The sequence below is a fragment of the Hibiscus syriacus genome, unplaced genomic scaffold, assembly GCF_006381635.1.
Source record: "Hibiscus syriacus cultivar Baekdansim isolate YM2019G1 unplaced genomic scaffold, ASM638163v2 tig00111402_pilon, whole genome shotgun sequence".
Taxonomy (NCBI): Eukaryota; Viridiplantae; Streptophyta; class Magnoliopsida; order Malvales; family Malvaceae; genus Hibiscus; species Hibiscus syriacus.
The window spans coordinates 5,848,789-5,872,316 of NW_024063082.1; the positions used below are offsets into that span (position 1 = coordinate 5,848,789).

General features: G+C 35.7%; 1 protein-coding gene and 1 long non-coding RNA gene across 2 annotated transcripts; one reads left to right on the top strand and one right to left on the bottom strand.

The window, feature by feature from the left end:
- Window positions 1-17,519: 17,519 nt before the first annotated feature.
- Window positions 17,520-17,825, bottom strand: LOC120161457 (trichome differentiation protein GL1-like). The gene has a single exon (XM_039171699.1). It carries the CDS (start codon window positions 17,823-17,825, stop codon window positions 17,520-17,522), a length of 306 nt encoding a protein of 101 aa, XP_039027630.1.
- Window positions 17,826-17,883: 58 nt separating this feature from the next.
- Window positions 17,884-22,878, top strand: LOC120161837. Its single transcript, XR_005519506.1, has 3 exons — window positions 17,884-17,910; window positions 18,692-18,696; window positions 22,783-22,878. It is a non-coding gene; the product is annotated as an uncharacterized LOC120161837 (long non-coding RNA).
- Window positions 22,879-23,528: the final 650 nt, after the last annotated feature.

The following is a 23,528-nucleotide window of genomic DNA, read 5'->3' on the forward strand; positions in this document are numbered from 1 at the left end:
CGATGGTGGTTTTGGCTCGTCGTTTGGAGGTCGGACGGCGAGTAGATCGGATTTTGAAGTAGGGAGAACAGGAGAGGAAAACTGGAAAATTTTCCAGAAACATACGGGAGTCTGGGGGTTTATAACATCTCATAATTAAAAATGGCTAAACCAAGAGTTTAGCCACTGAACTTCCTGCACTTCTTAAAACGGTCTGCCATCTTTGAAATCTTACAATTTAATCCCCAAATTTCTTCCAAATACCAATTAAATTCACCATTTTATAATTTCTTAAATTTAGCCCCTAAATTGAAGTGTTACAATTCTCCCCTCCTTAAAAGAATTTCGTCCTCGAAATTCATTCATGTCACATAATTGCATAAATGAAACTTCCATCAACTCTTCCATATCTTCGAGTAGCTTTTATAGAAATACGGATTCTCCACTAATCCTTAACCAGTTGAATATACATTCTTATCAAAACTCTCTATCATTTCAATAAAAGAATCCGAACGAAAATTTCCTCGAGTAATCAATCTCATCAGAATTCTCCCTCAGTCTAAGTAAATAATCAAAACAACTTTATCCTTGTGAAATCAATTCAGCCTTGGTTACGTGAATAGGCTCATAGAGCAGCAGCATATCCCAATTTCATTTTTGGAGTCGGGTCAGAATTTCTCAGATGAATAACTCTCACATAGCTCGTGAGGTACTTTACAACGTTTAGACAGATGTTACTGGTATTCCTTTTTGTACAAGTATAGCCTTAACGGATAGAAACTTCGGTTTATTCGTTACAGATAGGGACTCAGCCATGGAGTTCCGGCTTAGAGAGGTACGATTGCAATCTAGAGGCATGTACTGATCAGAAATATTTTGACATTCGACCGGCCGGTCTAACTTGAAATTTTTGACTCAAACCATAGCTCTGATACCACTAAATGTAACCCCTAGACCGATGCGTGTAGCCCGATCCGATCCGGGAAGTCACATTAGGGCCACCGGAGTGACCCACTGTAAAAATAGCGGAAATTTTAAAACTTTTATGAAACATGTAACTTATAAAATCAGTTGTCACTATTTAAAAATAAAACAGATTTCCAGACTCGTATATAAATCAAAATACAATTACATGCCCCCTAATCACATGTACCATACTCTGCAACAACACCGGAAGAACTCCCTTACTGAAGTTGATAGATGCACTGGTACAATTCTTTTAACCTGAAAAGGTGAGTAATAGAGTGAGCTTTGGAAAGCTCAGTAATACAGAACTACCAGATGATGCTGAAAAACGTGCAGATACAGATAAACATATTTCCTTATTGGTTCAGATATTTACAGATTTTTATGTTGAGCAGAGATCCTACTGATATTTCAGGTACATGTTGTACTTCCATCCCATTCAATTTGGTCTTCGTGGTTGATTGTTGAACAAACGTCCAATTCTTAGTACTGAATACGATCTAGATCTGAGCTGAACTGAATACTTCCAAGATTCGTCATCGAGCCAAACTTGAGAAGACGAACATATGTTCCAGTAATATCTATGCCATTCAGGTATTGACATAGCTTTAGGGTTGATCTACTCACTTAAATTATTTTCCATTACCTTTAAAGGTAGTCCAATACCTATGCTTACTTGGATTCCTTAATTAATCCAAGACATTTACTTAATTTAGGCCATAAGGGTATTTTGGTAATTTTGATGTTCAGTTTTATTCCATTCATTTCAGAACTCGAGGATATTCAATCATTCCTGAGCTTGGTGATATTCTTGGGTCATTTCCAATATAGGGGTATTTTGGTCATTTTACAGATCTACGGTATTTCAATCTTTTCCTTCCATCCGATCTTATTATTTAATTCAATCTTATCATTTACTTCAGTCCTTTCGAACAATTCTGACAGCAGAATACCCCCGATAAATTACTCTTCCAGTATTTACTCATTATTCGAATATTTTCAGGTCAAGTGTCTTCTCAGACATTACAAACGGAATATCATAAATTTTCCTGCACTAAGTCGGGATCTTAACAATTAAATCCGTACTTAATCGAGTTAAGTACGAATCCTCTAAGTATTTTCTCATTCAGAGTCATCTCAGACTATTCTACCTCTTAAGGCATTTCCGTAATTTCTTAGCCAGATAAGTTCGATAGCTCTTAACGAAAATAATATAATTTAGAGATCCTATGATTAATTGCTTTCTTGAACAATCTCTGATCTTGAAATAATTCCCTTAACACACTTCTAGTATCTTGCATAAACCTTCTTGGGGTTAAAAACCGGTTCTCCATAATTTCCAAGTAAAACTAACATTCTTATGCACATCAATAGTTTTAGCAGATCAATAATTCTTTTCAGATTTATTAATCCACTTCCAGAGACAATTCTTATCATTTTCCAACATAAGGGTAATTTCGTAATTTTCCCTAATCGAATATTCTCTTAATTTATCATCTAAGTACCTTTAATGAGATAAATTATAATCTACAATCCATGGTTAATTCTTTTATTACTTAATTCCAGAACTTGTAATTTAATTCAAACCGTCCTCCAATTTCTTATAATAGTCATCTGAGCCATATTCAGTTATACTTTCTACCGTATTCGTACCTAGTGTAGATCTTCATTAATTACACATATGAGACCAAACATTTCCATTCATGCATTTATCAATACCAACATGTTCCATAAAGCATAAAGAGGTAGTAAAGTATTACCTCGATTTCCGTGCACTATTGATCGACCATTAAAATTCCATTCGAACGTCTTTGATCTTCAATTCAACTTCCAATAATTCCTCAGATACATATCAACATAATTATATCAGAAACAGAGCTTAATTACGATAAACGGATCGAATCGGGTGATAAATTAGTGAAAGACGGCTTACCGGGTTCGAATTTGGCGAAACGGAATTCGGATTCGGATTCAGGACGTCGAAAGCATAAAATATGACTTTTCGGAAATTTGGAATTTTTGGTCAAAATCAAAGTCAACGGGTTTGACCGGAATTTCGAGACCTTCGGTTCGAATTTCGAAAAACGGACAGCGGAATCGGATTTGGAACGTCGAAAAATGTCAGGATAGGTATACTCGGTTGAAGTCAAAGGTCGTTTAATGCACGATCAAAGCCGGTCAAAGTTTTGGTCAACAGTGGTCAACGCCGGTCAACGATCAACGGGTCAACGGGTCAACGGGTCGAGTCAACGGGTCGGTCGGGTCGTGACCGGTCAAACCGTCAAAACAGTTCCAAAACCGGTCAAACCGGTCACCTTTTCCTTCCCCACGCGCAGTGGCGGGGCGTGGGGGCGCGTGAACAGTGCTAAAATCCCGGAAAAATTTCTAAAAATTATTTTGAGCGATTTCGAGATACTTACAAAGCTCGGTTCACAATTTTAAACGGCGGAGAGCTCGATTTCAACGAATCGGAAACTTTGACCGCTTCACCTCCTCACGCGCCGCCGTGGACGGAGACCAAGGATGACACCGGCAAACTCGAAACGATGCAACGAACACGATGGTGCGGGAGGTGTCGTAAACGGATGACCCGATCGTCGTGAATCGATGAAAAACCAACTAAAACCGAGTTATTACCGACGATACTTCTGACTGAAATTCACGACGAACGGTGATGATTCACGACGAAAGGTTTGAGGGGTTTTGTTCATCGGTTGACAACGAACACGATGGTGGTTTTGGCTCGTCGTTTGGAGGTCGGACGGCGAGTAGATCGGATTTTGAAGTAGGGAGAACGGGAGAGGAAAACTGGAAAATTTTCCAGAAACATACGGGAGTCTGGGGGTTTATAACATCTCATAATTAAAAATGGCTAAACCAAGAGTTTAGCCACTGAACTTCCTGCACTTCTTAAAACGGTCTGCCATCTTTGAAATCTTACAATTTAATCCCCAAATTTCTTCCAAATACCAATTAAATTCACCATTTTATAATTTCTTAAATTTAGCCCCTAAATTGAAGTGTTACAATTCTCCCCTCCTTAAAAGATTTTCGTCCTCGAAATTCATTCATGTCACATAATTGCATAAATGAAACTTCCATCAACTCTTCCATATCTTCGAGTAGTTTTTATAGAAATACGGATTCTCCACTAATCCTTAACCAGTTGAATATACATTCTTATCAAAACTCTCTATCATTTCAATAAAAGAATCCGAACGAAAATTTCCTCGAGTAATCAATCTCATCAGAATTCTCCCTCAGTCTAAGTAAATAATCAAAACAACTTTATCCTTGTGAAATCAATTCAGCCTTGGTTACGTGAATATGCTCATAGAGCAGCAGCATATCCCAATTTCATTTTTGGAGTCGGGTCAGAATTTCTCAGATGAATAACTCTCACATAGCTCGTGAGGTACTTTACAACGTTTAGACAGATGTTACTGGTATTCCTTTTTGTACAAGTATAGCCTTAACGGATAGAAACTTCGGTTTATTCGTTACAGATAGGGACTCAGCCATGGAGTTCCGGCTTAGAGAGGTACGATTACAATCTAGAGGCATGTACTGATCAGAAATATTTTGACATTCGACCGGCCGGTCTAACTTGAAATTTTTGACTCAAACCATAGCTCTGATACCACTAAATGTAACCCCTAGACCGATGCGGGTAGCCCGATCCGATCCGGGAAGTCATATTAGGGCCACCGGAGTGACCCACTGTAAAAATAGCGGAAATTTTAAAACTTTTATTGAAACATGTAACTTATAAAATCAGTTGTCACTATTTAAAATAAAACAGATTTCCAGACTCGTATATAAATCAAAATACAATTACATGCCCCCTAATCACATGTACCATACTCTGCAACAACACCGGAAGAACTCCCTTACTGAAGTTGATAGATGCACTGGTACAATTCTTTTAACCTGAAAAGGTGAGTAATAGAGTGAGCTTTGGAAAGCTCAGTAATACAGAACTACCAGATGATGCTGAAAAACGTGCAGATACAGATAAACATATTTTCCTTATTGGTTCAGATATTTACAGATTTTTATGTTGAGCAGAGATCCTACTGATATTTCAGGTACATGTTGTACTTCCATCCCATTCAATTTGGTCTTCGTGGTTGATTGTTGAACAAACGTCCAATTCTTAGTACTGAATACGATCTAGATCTGAGCTGAACTGAATACTTCCAAGATTCGTCATCGAGCCAAACTTGAGAAGACGAACATATGTTCCAGTAATATCTATGCCATTCAGGTATTGACATAGCTTTAGGGTTGATCTACTCACTTAAATTATTTTCCATTACCTTTAAAGGTAGTCCAATACCTATGCTTACTTGGATTCCTTAATTAATCCAAGACATTTACTTAATTTAGGCCATAAGGGTATTTTGGTAATTTTGATGTTCAGTTTTATTCCATTCATTTCAGAACTCGAGGATATTCAATCATTCCTGAGCTTGGTGATATTCTTGGGTCATTTCCATTATAGGGGTATTTTGGTCATTTTACAGATCTACGGTATTTCAATCTTTTCCTTCCATCCGATCTTATTATTTAATTCAATCTTATCATTTACTTCAGTCCTTTCGAACAATTCTGACAGCATAATACCCCCGATAAATTACTCTTCCAGTATTTACTCATTATTCGAATATTTTCAGGTCAAGTGTCTTCTCAGACATTACAAACGGAATATCATAAATTTTCCTGCACTAAGTCGGGATCTTAACAATTAAATCTGTACTTAATCGAGTTAAGTACGAATCCTCTAAGTATTTTCTCATTCAGAGTCATCTCAGACTATTCTACCTCTTAAGGCATTTCCGTAATTTCTTAGCCAGATAAGTTCGATAGCTCTTAACGAAAATAATATAATTTAGAGATCCTATGATTAATTGCTTTCTTGAACAATCTCTGATCTTGAAATAATTCCCTTAACACACTTCTAGTATCTTGCATAAACCTTCTTGGGGTTAAAAACCGGTTCTCCATAATTTCCAAGTAAAACTAACATTTCTTATGCACATCAATAGTTTTAGCAGATCAATAATTCTTTTCAGATTTATTAATCCACTTCCAGAGACAATTCTTATCATTTTCCAACATAAGGGTAATTTCGTAATTTTCCCTAATCGAAATATTCTCTTAATTTATCATCTAAGTACCTTTAATGAGATAAATTATAATCTACAATCCATGGTTAATTCTTTTATTACTTAATTCCAGAACTTGTAATTTAATTCAAACCGTCCTCCAATTTCTTATAATAGTCATCTGAGCCATATTCAGTTATATACTTTCTACCGTATTCGTACCTAGTGTAGATCTTCATTAATTACACATATGAGACCAAACATTTCCATTCATGCATTTATCAATACCAACATGTTCCATAAAGCATAAAGAGGTAGTAAAGTATTACCTCGATTTCCGTGCACTATTGATCGACCATTAAAATTCCATTCGAACGTCTTTGATCTTCAATTCAACTTCCAATAATTCCTCAGATACATATCAACATAAATTATATCAGAAACAGAGCTTAATTACGATAACGGATCGAATCGGGTGATAATTAGTGAAAGACGGCTTACCGGGTTCGAATTTGGCGAAACGGAATTCGGATTCGGATTCAGGACGTCGAAAGCATAAAATATGACTTTTCGGAAATTTGGAATTTTTGGTCAAAATCAAAGTCAACGGGTTTGACCGGGAATTTCGAGACCTTCGGGTTCGAATTTCGAAAAACGGACAGCGGAATCGGATTTGGAACGTCGAAAAATGTCAGGATAGATATACTCGGTTGAAGTCAAAGGTCGTTTAATGCACGATCAAAGCCGGTCAAAGTTTTGGTCAACAGTGGTCAACGTCGGTCAACGATCAACGGGTCAACGGGTCAACGGGTCGAGTCAACGGGTCGGTCGGGTCGTGACCGGTCAAACCGGTCAAAACAGTTCCAAAACCGGTCAAACCGGTCACCTTTTCCTTCCCCACGCGCAGTGGCGGCGCGTGGGGGCGCGTGAACAGTGCTAAAATCCCGGAAAATTTTCTAAAAATTATTTTGAGCGATTTCGAGATACTTACAAAGCTCGGTTCACAATTTTAAACGGCGGAGAGCTCGATTTCAACGAATTGGAAACTTTGACCGCTTCACCTCCTCACGCGCCGCCGTGGACGGAGACCAAGGATGACACTGGCAAACTCGAAACGATGCAACGAACACGATGGTGCGGGAGGTGTCGTAAACGGATGACCCGATTGTCGTGAATCGATGAAAAACCAACTAAAACCGAGTTATTACCGACGATACTTCTGACTGAAATTCACGACGAACGGTGATGATTCACGACGAAAGGTTTGAGGGGTTTTGTTCATCGGTTGACAACGAACACGATGGTGGTTTTGGCTCGTCGTTTGGAGGTCGGACGGCGAGTAGATCGGAGTTTGAAGTAGGGAGAACGGGAGAGGAAAACTGGAAAATTTTCCAGAAACATATGGGAGTGTGGGGGTTTATAACATCTCATAATTAAAAATGGCTAAACCAAGAGTTTAGCCACTGAACTTCCTGCACTTCTTAAAATGGTCTGCCATCTTTGAAATCTTACAATTTAATCCCCAAATTTCTTCCAAATACCAATTAAATTCACCATTTTATAATTTCTTAAATTTAGCCCCTAAATTGTAGTGTTACATGAATTCTCCTTTAACAGTAGTCTCGTCTTACACATATATCCGAGAACCATGAGAATGTCATTTGCCAACGAACAAAAGGAACCAGACATAAAAAAAATAAACAACCATGAAATCCCGAAGGACCATATACCAAGAAGAAGACCAATGGAAAAAATATGTACTAAAAGTTTAAAAACACTAGTAATCATGATACGTTTTACTAGAAGAAGGATTAAGAGAAAATATTATTTTAAATACGTTAAAATATAACTTAAAAATAATAAAATCAAATAGCACTCAACTAAAAAAATAAAAATGACAGAAAAGTGACCGGAGAAGATCACCACCGCTGCCGTTGATGAAAATTTGTGAAAACCGTCAATAAGTTTTGTAATTGCTAGAGAGATTTTGTAAAATTATCTGTATATAATTTAACTTGAATAAAAATAATGGATACATATTATTTGTTTTGAATAAATATTAATTTAAGGGGAGTTCCACTAAGTTTAAATTTAAATTAACACTTATTATTCTTTATATTAAATAAATTATTTTAATATTAATGTAATAAATAAGTTTATTATTACTTATATATACCAAACATGACATTAATATATTAAAATCAAACATCATTATCTTATTATTATGACGATTGAGTTTTTTTAGATAACCATGGTAATTTTATTATATAATAATAATAATAATAATAATAATAATAATAAATCATTTCACTTTTTTAATACTTATATTTATATTTTTTATTTTTAATTATAACTCTCAACCTTTTAAAAAATCAAATATTTTTTAAATAAAAGTATTAAAATTTTAACAATTTGTGATAGTAACCCACGTAATAGTTTATATGGATTTCAAGTGGACATGAAACATGCAACGTCAACGTAAGATTAAGATTAGTATCTAACAAATATTTATAAAATAGACTTACATTATCATATAAGATGATATGTAAATAATAATAAATAAACAATTGATATTTTTATTAAAAATAGTGATTTGATTTTTTGAAAGATTAAATGTTACAAATTTATATGTGATAAAAAAAATAAATACAGATATTTAATCATACAATTGTATCTTATTAAGATTATATTTAATAAACATTTAGATGGAGAAGAAAATATAAAAATTATAATAATTCGTGTATATATTTTCCGTCTCTGAACATGCGTTTCCCTGCCGATCGAAGCACCGATAGAAGAGGCGGAGGGGAAAGAATTGGTTTTGCATAACCAAAACTCCCATCCGTGTAAAATACCAAAATAGACCCGGGTTTTCATGTGGAACGAACGTTTGGCCTCATTGACCCCTTTCAATATGCAAATCCTACAGAAAGACCTTCTATATATATCAGATATACTCTGGATTTCAAAGCTATTTTCCTTCTCCACAAACCAACCTTCAGTTTATCCATAAATTGATGTTCTTGTGTCCGGAACTGATGAATGATTGTGATTGCAGTTGCAGCAGAGCAGACAAAGAATAAAGCTTTGAGAGAAAGATAGCAACTACTCCTTCCCCTATCAATTCATTCTTTATTCAACTAAAATAATATTTATTTCTAAGGTAAACTACTCATTTAATACCTCAATCATCACTTTTGTTATGAGTTGATCACTTTAAAATCGTATCCAATATTACATTTTAATTTCATTCTTGTCACTCATGATTAAAAAATTAATAAAATTATTAATGTGATATTTTTTTTATTTTTTTAATGATGAACTGTCATTATTTTTTAATGACACATCAACATCATTGTTAATTTTTTAACGATAAGTGACCAAATGAAATCAAAATTAAACGTAAGGTATGATTTTAAAAAGATAAAGGGAACAAGGGTTTAAATCTGAAGAATATCTAAAGTAAAGCTGAAAGTAGGGTTTCTTTGATAACGGCAAAGCAATGTAGGGATGAATTGTAATTTATAAGCTTTTTTCTTAATTTAATCTGATTTTAATATAGCTAAATTTCTATACTACTTGGAGCGAGTTTCTTTTTCCTCATAAAAATAAACAAGAAATATTATAAGACAATATCTGTCTAGAATTATAATACTACATTACTATGTAAAAATTTTAATAATATTTTTAATTAAAAAAAGACTATCCTGAACATAAAATATGTTAGGACTTACTTAAGAAGATTTGATTTTTAAGTTTAACTATAAGTAGTCAATGAAATCACAATTCTGTCGGTAAAGGCTCGGGTCTAAGATATTAATTGAGACTAAAATTTCACTAAAGGCGAATTTATGTATGTTTAAGATTTTAATCTAAATTTAATTTTGATTTAAAGTTAATCATATATAAACCTTATCTAGAATTAAACCTTGTATAAGTTACCCTAAGCCAAATCTAAACCAACTAATTAGCTCATAAACCTAACCCATAATCAAATATACAGCCGAGATTGATAAACTGGTTCATACATATTCGTCGGCAAAGAAGCACATTGGCAAATCGATTCGTAAAAGAAGGCATGCTTCGACAATCCCTTTTCAAAGCCCGGTGGTAGCAGAGGCCTATCAGTCGAGCAAAGGTGTTTCAGTTGAGAAGCTGGTCGGCCGTAAGAGGCAAAACCAACCGCTTGTCTGGTCGATATCTGTTATTGAGTAGGTCTGGTTTCTGGTTTTTGAATTGCATCCAATGTTATTTTTATAGTCGAGTATTGTTCGTGGTGTTCGGCTTGTAAGTTGTGTTTTGGGGTGAGTTGGAAATTCTCTTTTCTTCGAGAATGATCGTAGTCGAGCTGGGATCTATAATAAAAGTCTGTAGCCTGGGTAATTGATTTGGGGTACCGTAGGGCACCTGTTTTTATTAAGCAATGCTTGAATGGCGTGGGTTGTCATTTTGTGTGGCAGGTGGTTACACAGGTGCGGTTTACTGCTAGCTAGTGTTAAGTGAGTGAGTATACTAGCTTGGGTACTCCTTGTTTTATTCTTGAGATGCTTGTTGGCTTTATTGAGTGGCATATTGTGAGTTCTGTTTCTTCTAACTGTAAATGCTTTTTTTTCTCCTGATTTTTATTGAGACAACTTAAATATTTTTTCTCGAATCCAAGAAACAAATCTCAAAAATCTTTTTTTTCCCCTTTTAGAAGATACCGGAACAAAACAATCAATTAATATTGATGCCTTATATTTTATTTTATTGGATAATTCATGTGCATTTCATTCCAAATAGAAAAAATAAACACCTACTTTACAAACAGGAAAAAACGCATTAGAGCTAATCAAACCAGCACAGACCGCAGTTAACCAATTCCCCAATCTAAACAAAGCTGCAAATCCACCCTATCCAATCTATTAATACAGCAACCCTGTAGCTTAGTACAAACAACCCCCCTAACACACTCAAACAGCATCAGTTGATCGAGAAGTTCCCCTAAAGCACCTGTAATTACGCTCCTCCCATGTAAGATGCAAACAAGAAGGGATTTCCCCTTCAAACTCCCCACAGCCCAAGCCAGCATGTCTTCCCAGCATACTGCAAGGCAGTTTGCAAACACACAAGATCCTGCTTCAAACACTACAAGAGAAAGGACAATCACAGAAAAGATGATTCCTGCTTTCTATCCCTCCATCACATAAAACACAGCCACCTTCCACACCTATTCCCATATGAATGAGCCTATCTTTGGTTGGAAGTCTATCTAATATAGCCATCCAAGCAACAGTACAAACCTTAGGAATATGCAAAGGAAACCATAACAATCCTTCCCACTGCACCTTTTCCTTTCTTCCCCGAATTCTCTCCCCAAATCCATCCTCCATTTACATCACTCCAATTCACCACACTAGCAAATAAACCACCAGTCTCACCTCTCAACTTTAATAGCTTCCTCAAATTCCAGCTATGGTGAGACCTACAACTCACCGACCAAAATCCCTCCCCTTTTAAGGCATACTCTTTGACCCAAGCCACCCAAAGAGAGCCCTCACCTGCCAAAATACTCTTACCCAAGAGCAAACAACAAGCTTTACTCCATTCAACCAAACTCCTCAAACCCAAGCCTGTTGGAAATAAAACGCTCACACAAACAACTTTTATTGAAACTCAAACAAATATTACAAGAGTACTCTCACTCAAAAACAAGAACTACAACTCACTCTTATAAGACTTTGCTTCTTCACTCACTTAGAAGCTCTTAATTTTTCTTGATGCTTAAAACTAAAATGGGAAGGGGTATTTATACTACTCAAGAACAATCCTACACCACACAAATAAACTAATTTAAACCATTACAAATTCAACAAATATCTAACTCTCACCTAACTAAATTGATGTAAGCAATGACATCATTAATTAAATGATGTAAGCAATGACATCTTTAATTAAATGATGTAAGTAATGACATCAATTTAGTTTGGATTTGGGTTTAGGCTCCCATAATGGATCAAGTTTATGATCCAACACCCTCCCTTAAACTTGATCTCGTGACCCCTAGTAGGTTCCTTAATCTTAAGAAGTCTTCGCTGGTCAGTGGCTTGGTAAAAATCAGCAACTTGATCTTGTGACTTCACATATTCAACTTCCACATCTTTTCTTGCAACACACTCCCTTATATAGTGGTAGCGAATATCAATGTGCTTGCTTCGATCATGGAATACTGGATTCTTCGCTAAGGCAATGGCTGACTTGTTGTCGACACAAACCTGGTAGGCTCTTCTTGTATCAAACCAATCTCCTTCAATAGATTTCTAAGCCAAATTGCATGACAAACACATGAGGTAGCAGCAACATATTCCGCTTCACAAGTGGATAATGTGACAATCGGTTGTTTCTTTGACATCCATGTGAATGCAATATCTCCCATGAAAAATACGAATCCAGTAGTGCTCCTTCGATTATCTATGTCTCCACCCCAATCACTGTCGCTATATCCAACAAGCTTGTAATCATTAGAAACTGAATAGAACAAGCCAAAGTCAATTGTACCTTTCAGATAGCGAAGAATTCTCTTTGCGGCTTTAAAATGGGTGGTTGTTGGGGATTCCATGTAGCGACTAACCAATCCAACTGCGTGAAGAATATCGGGTCTCGTGCAAGTTAGATAGCGTAGACTTCCTACCAAACTTTTGAAGAATGTTGGATCTACACTTTCGCCTTCTTCATGTTTGGTCATCTTGATCCCGTATTCTGCCGGTGTGCTTATTGGCTTACAGTTCTCCATCTTGAACTTCTTCAGTATCTCCTTTGCATAGCTTTCCTGTGAAATGAAAATTCCATCATTTTGTTGCTTAACTTCAATGCCAAGGTAGTACGCCATGAGCCCCATGTCTGTCATCTCGAATTCTTTCATCATCACATCCTTGAATTCATTAAACATGCTTGGGTTGCTTCCAGTGAAGATCAAATCGTCCACGTAGAGGCACACGATCAAAATATCTTCATCTTTGATCTTGATATATAGAGCATGCTCGTAGGGACATTTGTTGAAGCCATTCTCTTGGAAGTACTTGTCGATTCGGCTATTCCATGCCCTTGGTGCTTGTTTTAGCCCGTAAAGAGCCTTCTTTAACTTCAACACCTTGTCTTCATGCCCTTTGACTTCATAGCCTGATGGTTGCTGAATGTAAAGTTCCTCTTCAAGAAATCCATTTAGGAAGGCGGACTTTACATCCATCTGTTGTATCTTCCACTTGTTTTGAGCTGCCAAAGAAATGATTAGTCTGATAGTCTCCAATCGAGCAACAGGAGCAAATACCTCATCATAGTCAATTCCAGCCTTTTGACTATAGCCTTTAGCAACTAGCCTCGCCTTGTGCCTTTCAATCTCTCCTTTGGCGTTTTGCTTTGTTTTGTACACCCATTTGACACCTATCGCCTTATGTCCCTTGGGAAGTGAGGTAAGTTCCCATGTGTCATTCTTCTCGATGGCCTTGATTTCTTCGTCCATCGCATCTCTCCATTTCTTTTCTTGTACCGCTTCTTGAAAGCTCACTGGTTCACAATCGGCAAACAGACAAAATAATGTAAGATTATCTTGTCGTTCAGTTACCTCATAGAGATCTCTAAGGCTTCTTGTGCGTTGCACAACTCTTTCACTTTGACTCCCACTTGACGATGATGAAGGTGATGAGTCTCCTTGAGTGGTTGATGTTGGTGAAGTGGTGGAGTTGCAAGCTCTTGTTGAGATTCATCTAGTTGCTCCCTCATTGTCTGCTCATCTTCTTCAAACTGAGGAAAGAAATTGAAGTCATCTGTATGGGAGTTAAAATCCCATTCTCCTTCTTCGTTGAAGACCACATCTCGACTAATCACAAACTTCTTATTGTCTGGATTGTACAACTTGTAGCCCTTCGAATTAGCATCATAGCCGATGAAGATAAAACTCTCGCTTTTATCATCAAGCTTCTTCTCTCGTCTGGTATGTGAACATGGGCTATACTTCCAAAGGTTCTCAAGTGGGAAATGCCAGGCTTTCTTCCACTCCATGCCTCTTGCGGTGTCTTTCCCCATACACTTCTTGTTGGAGATCGATTTGACAAGTAGACTGCACACGATACTGCTTCTGCCCAAAATTCTTTGGGTAGTTTCTTGCTTTTGAGCATGCTTCGTGCCATGTCGAGGATTGTTCTATTCTTTCTTTCTGCCACACCATTTTGCTGGGGGATCTAGGAACTGTCATTGGTCGACGAATTCCATTTGCTTCACAGAACTCTTGAAACTCCCTGGAAGTAAATTCTCCACCTCGATCGGATCTCATGGCTTTGATCTTTCTACCGTTTTCTCTCTCCACTGCTGCTTTGAACTTCTTGAATACTTCAAAAACTTCTGACTTCTGTTTCAAGAAATATACCCAGGTTTTTCTTGAAAAATCATCAATGAAGAGAAGAAAATAGTTATTGTTACCGAGAGAACTTGGCTTGATCGGTCCACACACATCGGTATGGATGAGCTCAGTGACTTCTTAGCTCTTGTCTCTGACTCCTTTGGAAAGCTTTTCCTGAATTGTTTCCCGACTAGACACCCTTCACAGAGTTGGTCAGGATGGTTGATGTGAGGTAGTCCTTTCACCATCTCCTTCTTAGATAATAGCTCTAGACCTCCAAAATTGAGATGCCCAAATCGAAGATGCCAAAGCCATGATGCATCTTGTAGCAAGCTTTCAGGCACTTTGCAACATCATTTTGTATGTTGATCAAGAACATTCTATTCTTTGACATCGGCACTTTAGCAATGAAGTTATTCTTATCATCTTTTATAGAAGATTATAATTATTCATATGAATATCATAACCTTTCTCTACCAGTTGCCCTAAACTTAAAATGTTACTTTTCATATTGGGCACATAGTAGACATTTGAAATAAATTGATGTCTCCCATCTTTCAAACGGATAAGAATGTTACCTCTCCCTTTCACTGCTATTGTGGAATCATCTCCAAACGAAACATTTCCACTTACTGACTCGTCTAGCTCCACAAACATGTCTTTCCTTCCACACATGTGATTGCTTGCACCACTGTCAAGATACCAGGAATTTGCTTGGCCACCATCAGTTTCCTTTCGTGCTAGAAGAAGAGTTTCTTTGCCATCTGTCTTTTCCTCCACGTAATTGGCCTTCTCCTCAATTTTGTTGTTGGGAGCTCTACATTCTGAAGCATAATGCCCAAATTTTTGACAATTATAACATCGAATTTGAGATTTGTCATACTTTGAGTTTGGATTAATTCTTCCACGGCCTCGTGTTGAGCTTTCTCCTTTCTCATAGTTGTTGTTGGAATTGTTATTGTTGTAATTCCAGCCTCGTCCACGACCTCGACTTCCACCTCGTCCATGGCCCTACCTCTGCCTTGGCCACGTTGGTTTCTATCATTGCGTTGGCTCTCATGCATATCCTTGAGTTGCAGCTTGAGGAGTTGCTCAGTAAACTCATGCTTCTTTTTATGCTTCTCTTCGTATGCTTGCAATGATCCTTGGAGCTGTTCGATCTTCATTTCTTCCAAGTCTTTAGTTTCTTCAATCGTCACGACGATGTGCTCAAATTTGGGATCCAACGAACGGAGTATCTTCTCTATTATCCTCACATCGTCTAACTTTTCACCATTTCTTTTTAATTGATTAGAAACAGCTACTACTCTTGAGAAATAATCTGAAATAGACTCAGATGCTTTCATGTTTAAGGATTCGAATTCACCTCTAATGTTTGGAGACGAACCTTCTTCACTTGCTCGGATCCTTTGTAAGAGGTTTGCAGCTTCTCCCACGCTTCCTTGCTAGAGCTTGCACTTGAAATCTTTTCAAAACCATCATCATCTAATGCTTGATAGATGAGGTAGAGAGCCTTCTTGTCTCTCTTTCTTGAATCCTTCAAAGTTGTCTTTTGATCTGGTGTAAGAGTAGCAAAAACATCATCATCCGCAGGCTCATTATAGCCTTTCTCTATGATATCCCACACATCTTGTGATCCAAGAAGTGCCTTCATTTTGATACTCCAATTGTCGTAGTTGTTGTTGTTGAGTGTCGGAACTTGGAATGGTGCATACCATTTGCCATATCTCTCAATATAATGAGATTTTGTAAAATCCGATTGCACGGATGAATCCGGAACGATGAAAAAAAAAACTTTGGAGGGACTTGGACACCTCGTTCAAGGGCTCCAACTCGGCTGAATCGGCTCAACTCGGTGAGTCAACTCGATTTTCTGGCAGCAGTCTTCCGGCGGTGCGTGGCGGTGCGTCAGAACTCAGATTAAGAAAATTCTGGCGGCGTCGTATTCCTCTCGTCGAGACCTTCGATCTTTCCAACTCGCTCTGATGCCACTTTGTTGGAAATAAAACACTCACACAAACAACTTTTATTGAAACTCAAACAAATATTACAAGAGTACTCTCACTCAAAAACAAGAACTACAACTCACTCTTATAAGACTTTGCTTCTTCACTCACTTAGAAGCTCTTAATTTTTCTTGATGCTTAAAACTAAAATGGGAAGGGGTATTTATACTACTCAAGAACAATCCTACACCACACAAATAAACTAATTTAAACCATTACAAATTCAACAAATATCTAACTCTCACCTAACTAAATTGATGTAAGCAATGACATCATTAATTAAATGATGTAAGCAATGACATCTTTAATTAAATGATGTAAGTAATGACATCAATTTAGTTTGGATTTGGGTTTAGGCTCCCATAATGGATCAAGTTTATGATCCAACAAAGCCCCCCTCGGATTTCTAAGAACAAACCTGCTTCCAATTAACCCTTGCTCCCCTAGCTGGCAAGTCATCGCCCTTCCAGAAGAAACGCATGCGGTGCTGCTCAACCTTCTGGATCACCACCTTAGGCAAGATCAACTGCCTACACCAAAAGTTTGATATACTAGACAAGACAGCTTTAATCAACTGCATCCTGCCCCCATAACTCAAATTCCTCCTAGACCACATCTCCAACTTGCTTTTAATTTTATTCAACAATGGCAAACAATCTTTCTAAGTCAATTTTAAACCTAATGTTATTATCTCTCGTATAATACAATTAATACATCCAAAATTTATGGGTAAATGTGATAGTTTTTGCGATAGGTATTGAAGTCGATAACAAAACAAGTAGCTATTATTTTTGTTATAAATTCGCGTTGACTACTAACTTTCCAATAACTATGTTAACAAAATAAGGATGCTTGGTTTGTGCAGTACTAAAATAATGGACTGGCCCAGAAATCATCCACAGGATCATAGTAGTGTTCATGGTGGCTGTGCCACAACGGAGAATTTGATGACACTGCTTCACAATCAAAACCTTCTGCTATTAATGGCTGCTCCATAAACTCGGTATCTCCCAGTAGTTCTCAGATGAAACAAAAGTTTCACTCATGCTATAACCGTTTTCAGATGAAGAAAAGTGTTACTGTAAGTCATGGTTCTGGGAAATCAGCCATTGTAGGAATGTTAAGCAAGCTTGAGGAGTCAGCATCAGGCGAATTCTCCTCAATACTGGAATCGGTTTCTGTGGTTGCTGATTCTGACTTACTATTCTCCAATATTACCCTTTTCTTCAGGAAAGTGTTCCAATAGTTTTTTATGTCATTGTCAGTTCTGTGCGGAAGCCTTGCTGCTATTGCTGACCATCGATTTCCGAGCTCCTTTTGAAGTTTGATTATGGTTTCTTCTTCTTCCCTGGTGAAGTTTCCATGCCTTATATTAGGCCTCAAGTAATTCATCCAACGAAGCCTGCAACTCTTCCCGACCTTTGCAACCCTATAAATCAAAACCAACTGGTAATAAGAAAATCTTGACGAAATTCAAGTTTTTCATCACATATTGTTCATTAAAGTGATCATACCAGCAAATTTGGGCATCTCATTCCAATTCCAAATTCCATATCTCATGATATAAGCAATCAGCTTCTGGTCTTCATCACGAGACCACGTTCCTTTCTTTAGATATGGTTGTCTCACCATCTTTCAGACTTCTCTGGAACTTAATACTTGAACCACTTGTGGAATGTGAATCTCTCAATCAATTCCATCTATATTTATCGGTTGTGTATAGTGATCCGAAGATTCGGATCATCCAATTAATCAACCTGTCAAAGACGCGGGTTAGTAATTAAAGAATTAGTAGGTTTCTTCCTAGATCGTGACTTATGTTTGAATCCCATTCATAGTAAACAGTTTACTTGGAAAAAATGGATGAACAAGTCTTTTTCTATTCCATTTATAATGCGGATCAAGAAGTCATCCATGATTGAACATTGCATTTGCATGCATCTGTTAGGAAAAAACAAGAAAGTGTTTTTTCTAACATGTGAATATTGTTAGTGTTTTGTCTAAAATTTGGGGCTACAATAGATGTAATCAAATATTTAATTTTTTTCATTATTGGGATTAGGTTAAGTGGCAATTTAAAATTAATAAAATCAAGGAACACGGTCTACATTGTGTACGTAGTTTCTAGGATCTAGTAGTGAGAAAAACCTGTCATATTTTTCCAATTCTTCTAGTTTAGTGAAGTTGTTTTTTACTTTAATTTTGTTATTTTAATCCCTTGATCGGAGTCTTTGGAGTCTCTCGTGGTACTGTAGTAGGTGGAGTAGTTAAATCCTAGGATAGCTTGAACTATTGGGTAGTACAGCTTCCTCAGGGACCTCGACGTCTTCCGTATTAGGAACAAAGGAGATAATTTTTAAACCTTAACGAATAATGAGTCAATCGGAATCGAATAATAAATTTTTTAACGAATACAGGCTTTTTCTTATTCCACAAATGGCATGAGATAAGTCTGTTTTGTATTTTTACATGCAGAAAGCATCAGAAAATATTTGTAGAAAACAAACATATTACACGGAGGCATAGGGATTCTGCATCTTATGGGAATTAAGTAAAGAGTCAGTCAACTGCTAAAAAATATCTATCTAACAAATATTTAATTATTGTCATTGTCAGTCTAAAATTGGGGGCTGTAATTGATAAAATATATTTTTATTGTTCATTCTAAGAAATAAGTAAAGAGTCAATCTAAAATTAATATACAAAAAAACCTCTCTAGACCTAAGTAGAGGAAAATAGTACTACATTATCGGGATGGAACACAAAAAAAAAAAACAACAATACAAGAGATTGCAGCAACATGTATCATACAATACCAAATACATCTCTAACGCAAAACCAATGGCCATCACGGAGCTATCCCTTGTCGAATAACAGTCAAGCTGCCGCGCCTATAACCAGCACATCTGGACAAAACAATAAAAACTCATACTCCTTGAAGCGTACCGGCCAGAACCAAGAAGACTCACCACCAGACTTTAAAGAGTTAACTTCTAAGAGCAACATCTTTTGCTAGCCAAACAGTCCCATTACAAGGGATCAATTCCATGCAGAACGTCACTTTTCCAAGTCGAGAAAAAGTTTGATCCATATCTATTTATCTATGTATCATTGATACATATCGTCCTACATATAAATATAGCTAGTTTTAAATCAGTAATATTTGTATTTCAATGATTTAAAAAAATAATATTTTTTAAAAATGTATCATCTAATAATAAAATAAGAATATATATATATATATATATATATATATATAATTTTAACAAATAACTAAAAAAAGATTTAGACAAAAATTTCATTGGTAATGAAACATAAACATAATCAACACTAACATAATAATAGAATATTATAACAACACATTGACCCATAATAGCTAATTTTATAATTGTTTAAATAGCCTTTTGGGTAGACGAATGGATCCCCAAGTCCATTTATATTCCATAAATGATAATGCGCATCGATAAGTTTACATTTTTGTATGCAGAAAAGCCATGAGGCAAGTTAAAGCGTAGATTGCATGCAACTGCCGGGAAAAAAACACGAAAATGCTTTTCTTACTTGTTGGTGTTTGTCTAAAATTGGGGGCCACGATCGATTTAATTTAATGATTAGTTTTCTGATTATTTTAATTAATACGACCAAGGCTGACATGGTCTAAACTGTGTACTTTCTAGAATCTAGAAGTGGGGAAAAAAAAATAAACAGCACCATTAACGAAACTGAAGAGAAAATTTGATCAACAAATTAACAAAAATAAAGTATCTTCCTTCAGCCCGATCTAGAATGAGGATTAAAACATCATTAACGAATTTTGATTCTCTGAAATAAAACAGAGTTTATGAAATTGAACAAGTGCCCAGGGCCAAACAAACAAACATTTAAAATTTATATTATAATTACTAAACTTTAAATTCGTTCCCATAATTCAAATATCTTACAAATCATTAAATATTATTGGTGAAAATTATCTTAATTTATATATAAATATCTTATCTATTATCTTAAAAAAATTATGTTCCTTTATATATTTTATTAATCTAAGGGGATTATAAATAATATATGTTCTAAAGATTCTTAATCATTTGACAATGAAAGTTCAAACACTTTTATAATCTCTGGTGCTCGAACATGAGACCTCTAGGAATAACAACTATCCATTTAACCAATGAGGTAGCTTAGTTCATGCCCCTCATGTTTTCTTAGGTCATGGGTTCTAGATCCATTACAATCACTTTTCTTATTTCCCTTAAAGTCTCTTTTCCCCTCCTTAGAATTATATTTAGAATTTATATAAAAGAAATGATTGAATACAAAAAATTATATGTAATTATGTATATGTTTGATTTATAAAAATTTAGACTATTTACTAAATTCTTCATTTTATTATTTCAAACATAATAAGTACGCATATATATATATATATTTCTTGGACACTATAATGAGGCTAAATTCTTCAGGCGAGCCCCTTGTATTATTATTTTTCTTGAGAAAATGATAGGTTTCAATATGCCATCTTTTTTATAATCTTTTTTATGTTTCCTTCTAGAAAATAGTTATATTATTTTAATTATGTTGTTAAATGCAAGCCGCCATAGTTGCGCCGCCATCTTACGTTTCATAGTACCAAGTTTGATTTTTCGCTCCAAAATAAGGAATGTATGTTATTTACTAGTTATAAAATATTTAATTTTTATTCTATAATTTATTCAAGTTGAATTTTGCTCATTCATAATAAATATGACCCTAAAAATATAAATATTGAATTAAAAGACAAAAACTTTTTAAATTATTAGTTTTAGGGGTAGAATAAAATATGCTTCGTGTCCCTACACTATTTTTTTTATATTAGAGTTTGGTATAAAATAATATCTATTAAAAATAACTCATAACCATTTGATATGAGCATTCACATCTATGATGTTTCTGGTGTTGAGTCCGAAATCTCAAAGAACAATAATAATTTATTTACCACTGCACTAGCTTGATTTGTGCTTAAAAGAACAAGTATTTTAAAATACTAATTGTGATATATTTAATGAAAGATTTCACTCAACGCGATTATATTTTGTTATCAATTTTTTTTCATACATCAGATATAATTTTATTAATATAAAAAAAATTGATCAAATGTCAAAAGATTGTCTATCGATGCTTCAATGAAGCATAAACACAAAATCAAACACCGATTTACACTCCGGAATAAAAACAAAAAAATACAAAAGACCTTGAACTCATGACCTTAGCACATTAATCTAAAACATCACTAACAACAAATAGGCAAATAAATCAGTTAAGTTCAACCACAATCAATTAATAAGACAAAAACTTGCAAGAAAAATACCATGGGATGGAGGTATTAAACTCGTCATTGCAAAGATATGGTAAATTACTTTGATTGAATTAAAGCTAGGTGGAAGAAGCATACAATCATGGGATGGAGGTAAGTTATCGCTTGGTTCATTAGGTGTCCTTTTTGCAGCCTGGGTTGTAGGTTATTTCATGTTGTGTTAGCGGAGTGCTGTTAGTTCTTGCGCACTATTTGGATTATATTTTGCAAATTTTAGCTTTTTACTCAAATTGTTTATTCTAATAAAATATTATTTTTCTGTGGAAAAAAAAAAATACTATTTTCACATTCTAGAAAATTGAGATAAACAAAACTATCCATTTCAATATAGGAAAGTATTATTATGAACTGATAAACACTAGTAAGGATCCATAACTGACAAAGACATAGCTGAAATCAAAACTCCAAACAAAATAAGTATATTTGGTTTATGCAGTACTAAAATAATGGATTGCCCCAGAAATCATCCACCGGATCATAGTAGTGTTCATGGTGGGTGTGCCACAACTGAGAATTTGGTGACACTGCTTCACAATCGAAACCTTGTGCTATTATTAATGGATGCTCCATAAAACTCAGTATCTCTCAGATGAAACAATAGCCAGTTCTGGGAAGTCAGCATTGTAGGAATGTTAAGCAAGCTTGAGGAGTCAGAATCACACGAATTCTCCTCAACACTGGAATGGGTTTTGATGCCGACTTGTATTCTCCAATATTACCCTTTTCTTCAAGCGAGTGTTCCAGCAGTTTTTTATATCGTTGTCAGTTCGTGTGGAAGCCTTGCTGCTATTGCTGACCATCGATTTCCGAGCTCCTTTTGAAGTTGGATTATGGTTTCTCTTCTTCCCTGGTGAAGTTTCCACGCTATATTAGGCCTCAAGTAATTCATCCAACGAAGCCTGCAACTCTTCCATGATCTTCGCAACCCTACAAATCAAGACCAAATGCTAATAAGAAAAATTTGACGAAATTCAAGTTTTCATTACATGTGTCATTAAGTGATCATACCAGCAAATTTGGCATCTCGTTCCAATTCCAAATGCCATATCTCACGATATAAGCAACCAGCTTTTGGTCTTCATCAGGAGTCCATGTCCTTTCTTATATATGGTTGTCTCACCATCTTTCAGACTACTCTGTAACTTAATCAGGAACACTTATGGAACGCGAATCTCTCATTTATTTTCATCTTATTTATATCGGTTGTAGATAGTGAACCGAAGATTCTAATGAAGTAGGTTTCTTCCTGGATCGTGCATGCTTATGTTTGAATCCAATCAGAGCAAACAGTTTACTTGGGGGGGAAATGCAGGAAGAAGTCTTTTTCTATTCCATATATAATAAGGATCAAGAAGTCATCCTGATTGTACAGTGCATTGCATGCAACTGTTAGAAGAACAAGAAGTGATTTTCTAACATGAAAAATATGGTTACTGTTTTGTCTAAAATTTGGGGCTACGATAGATGTATTAATTTTTATTATTGGAATTAGGTTAATGGCAATCTAAAATTAAAGCCAAGGAACATGGTCTAAATTGTGTACTTTCTAGGATCCAGAGTGAGAAAATCTGGTGTCGTATATTTTTTCAAGGAAAAGTCTTCTAGTTTTGAAGCTGGGGATTTGTCTGACTAAATTAAGACGACATATATAGAATAAGAACTAATAAATTGACGTATTATAAAATTCATTAATCAATTGTTAATAAATTATTGAATTAATTACATGATCGATCAATATATGGTCA

What these genes read in the sequence shown, in the direction of transcription:
- LOC120161457 (XM_039171699.1), bottom strand. Translation starts at nt 17,825, where the DNA reads ATGAATTACTTGAGGCCTAATATAAGGCATGGAAACTTCACCAGGGAA.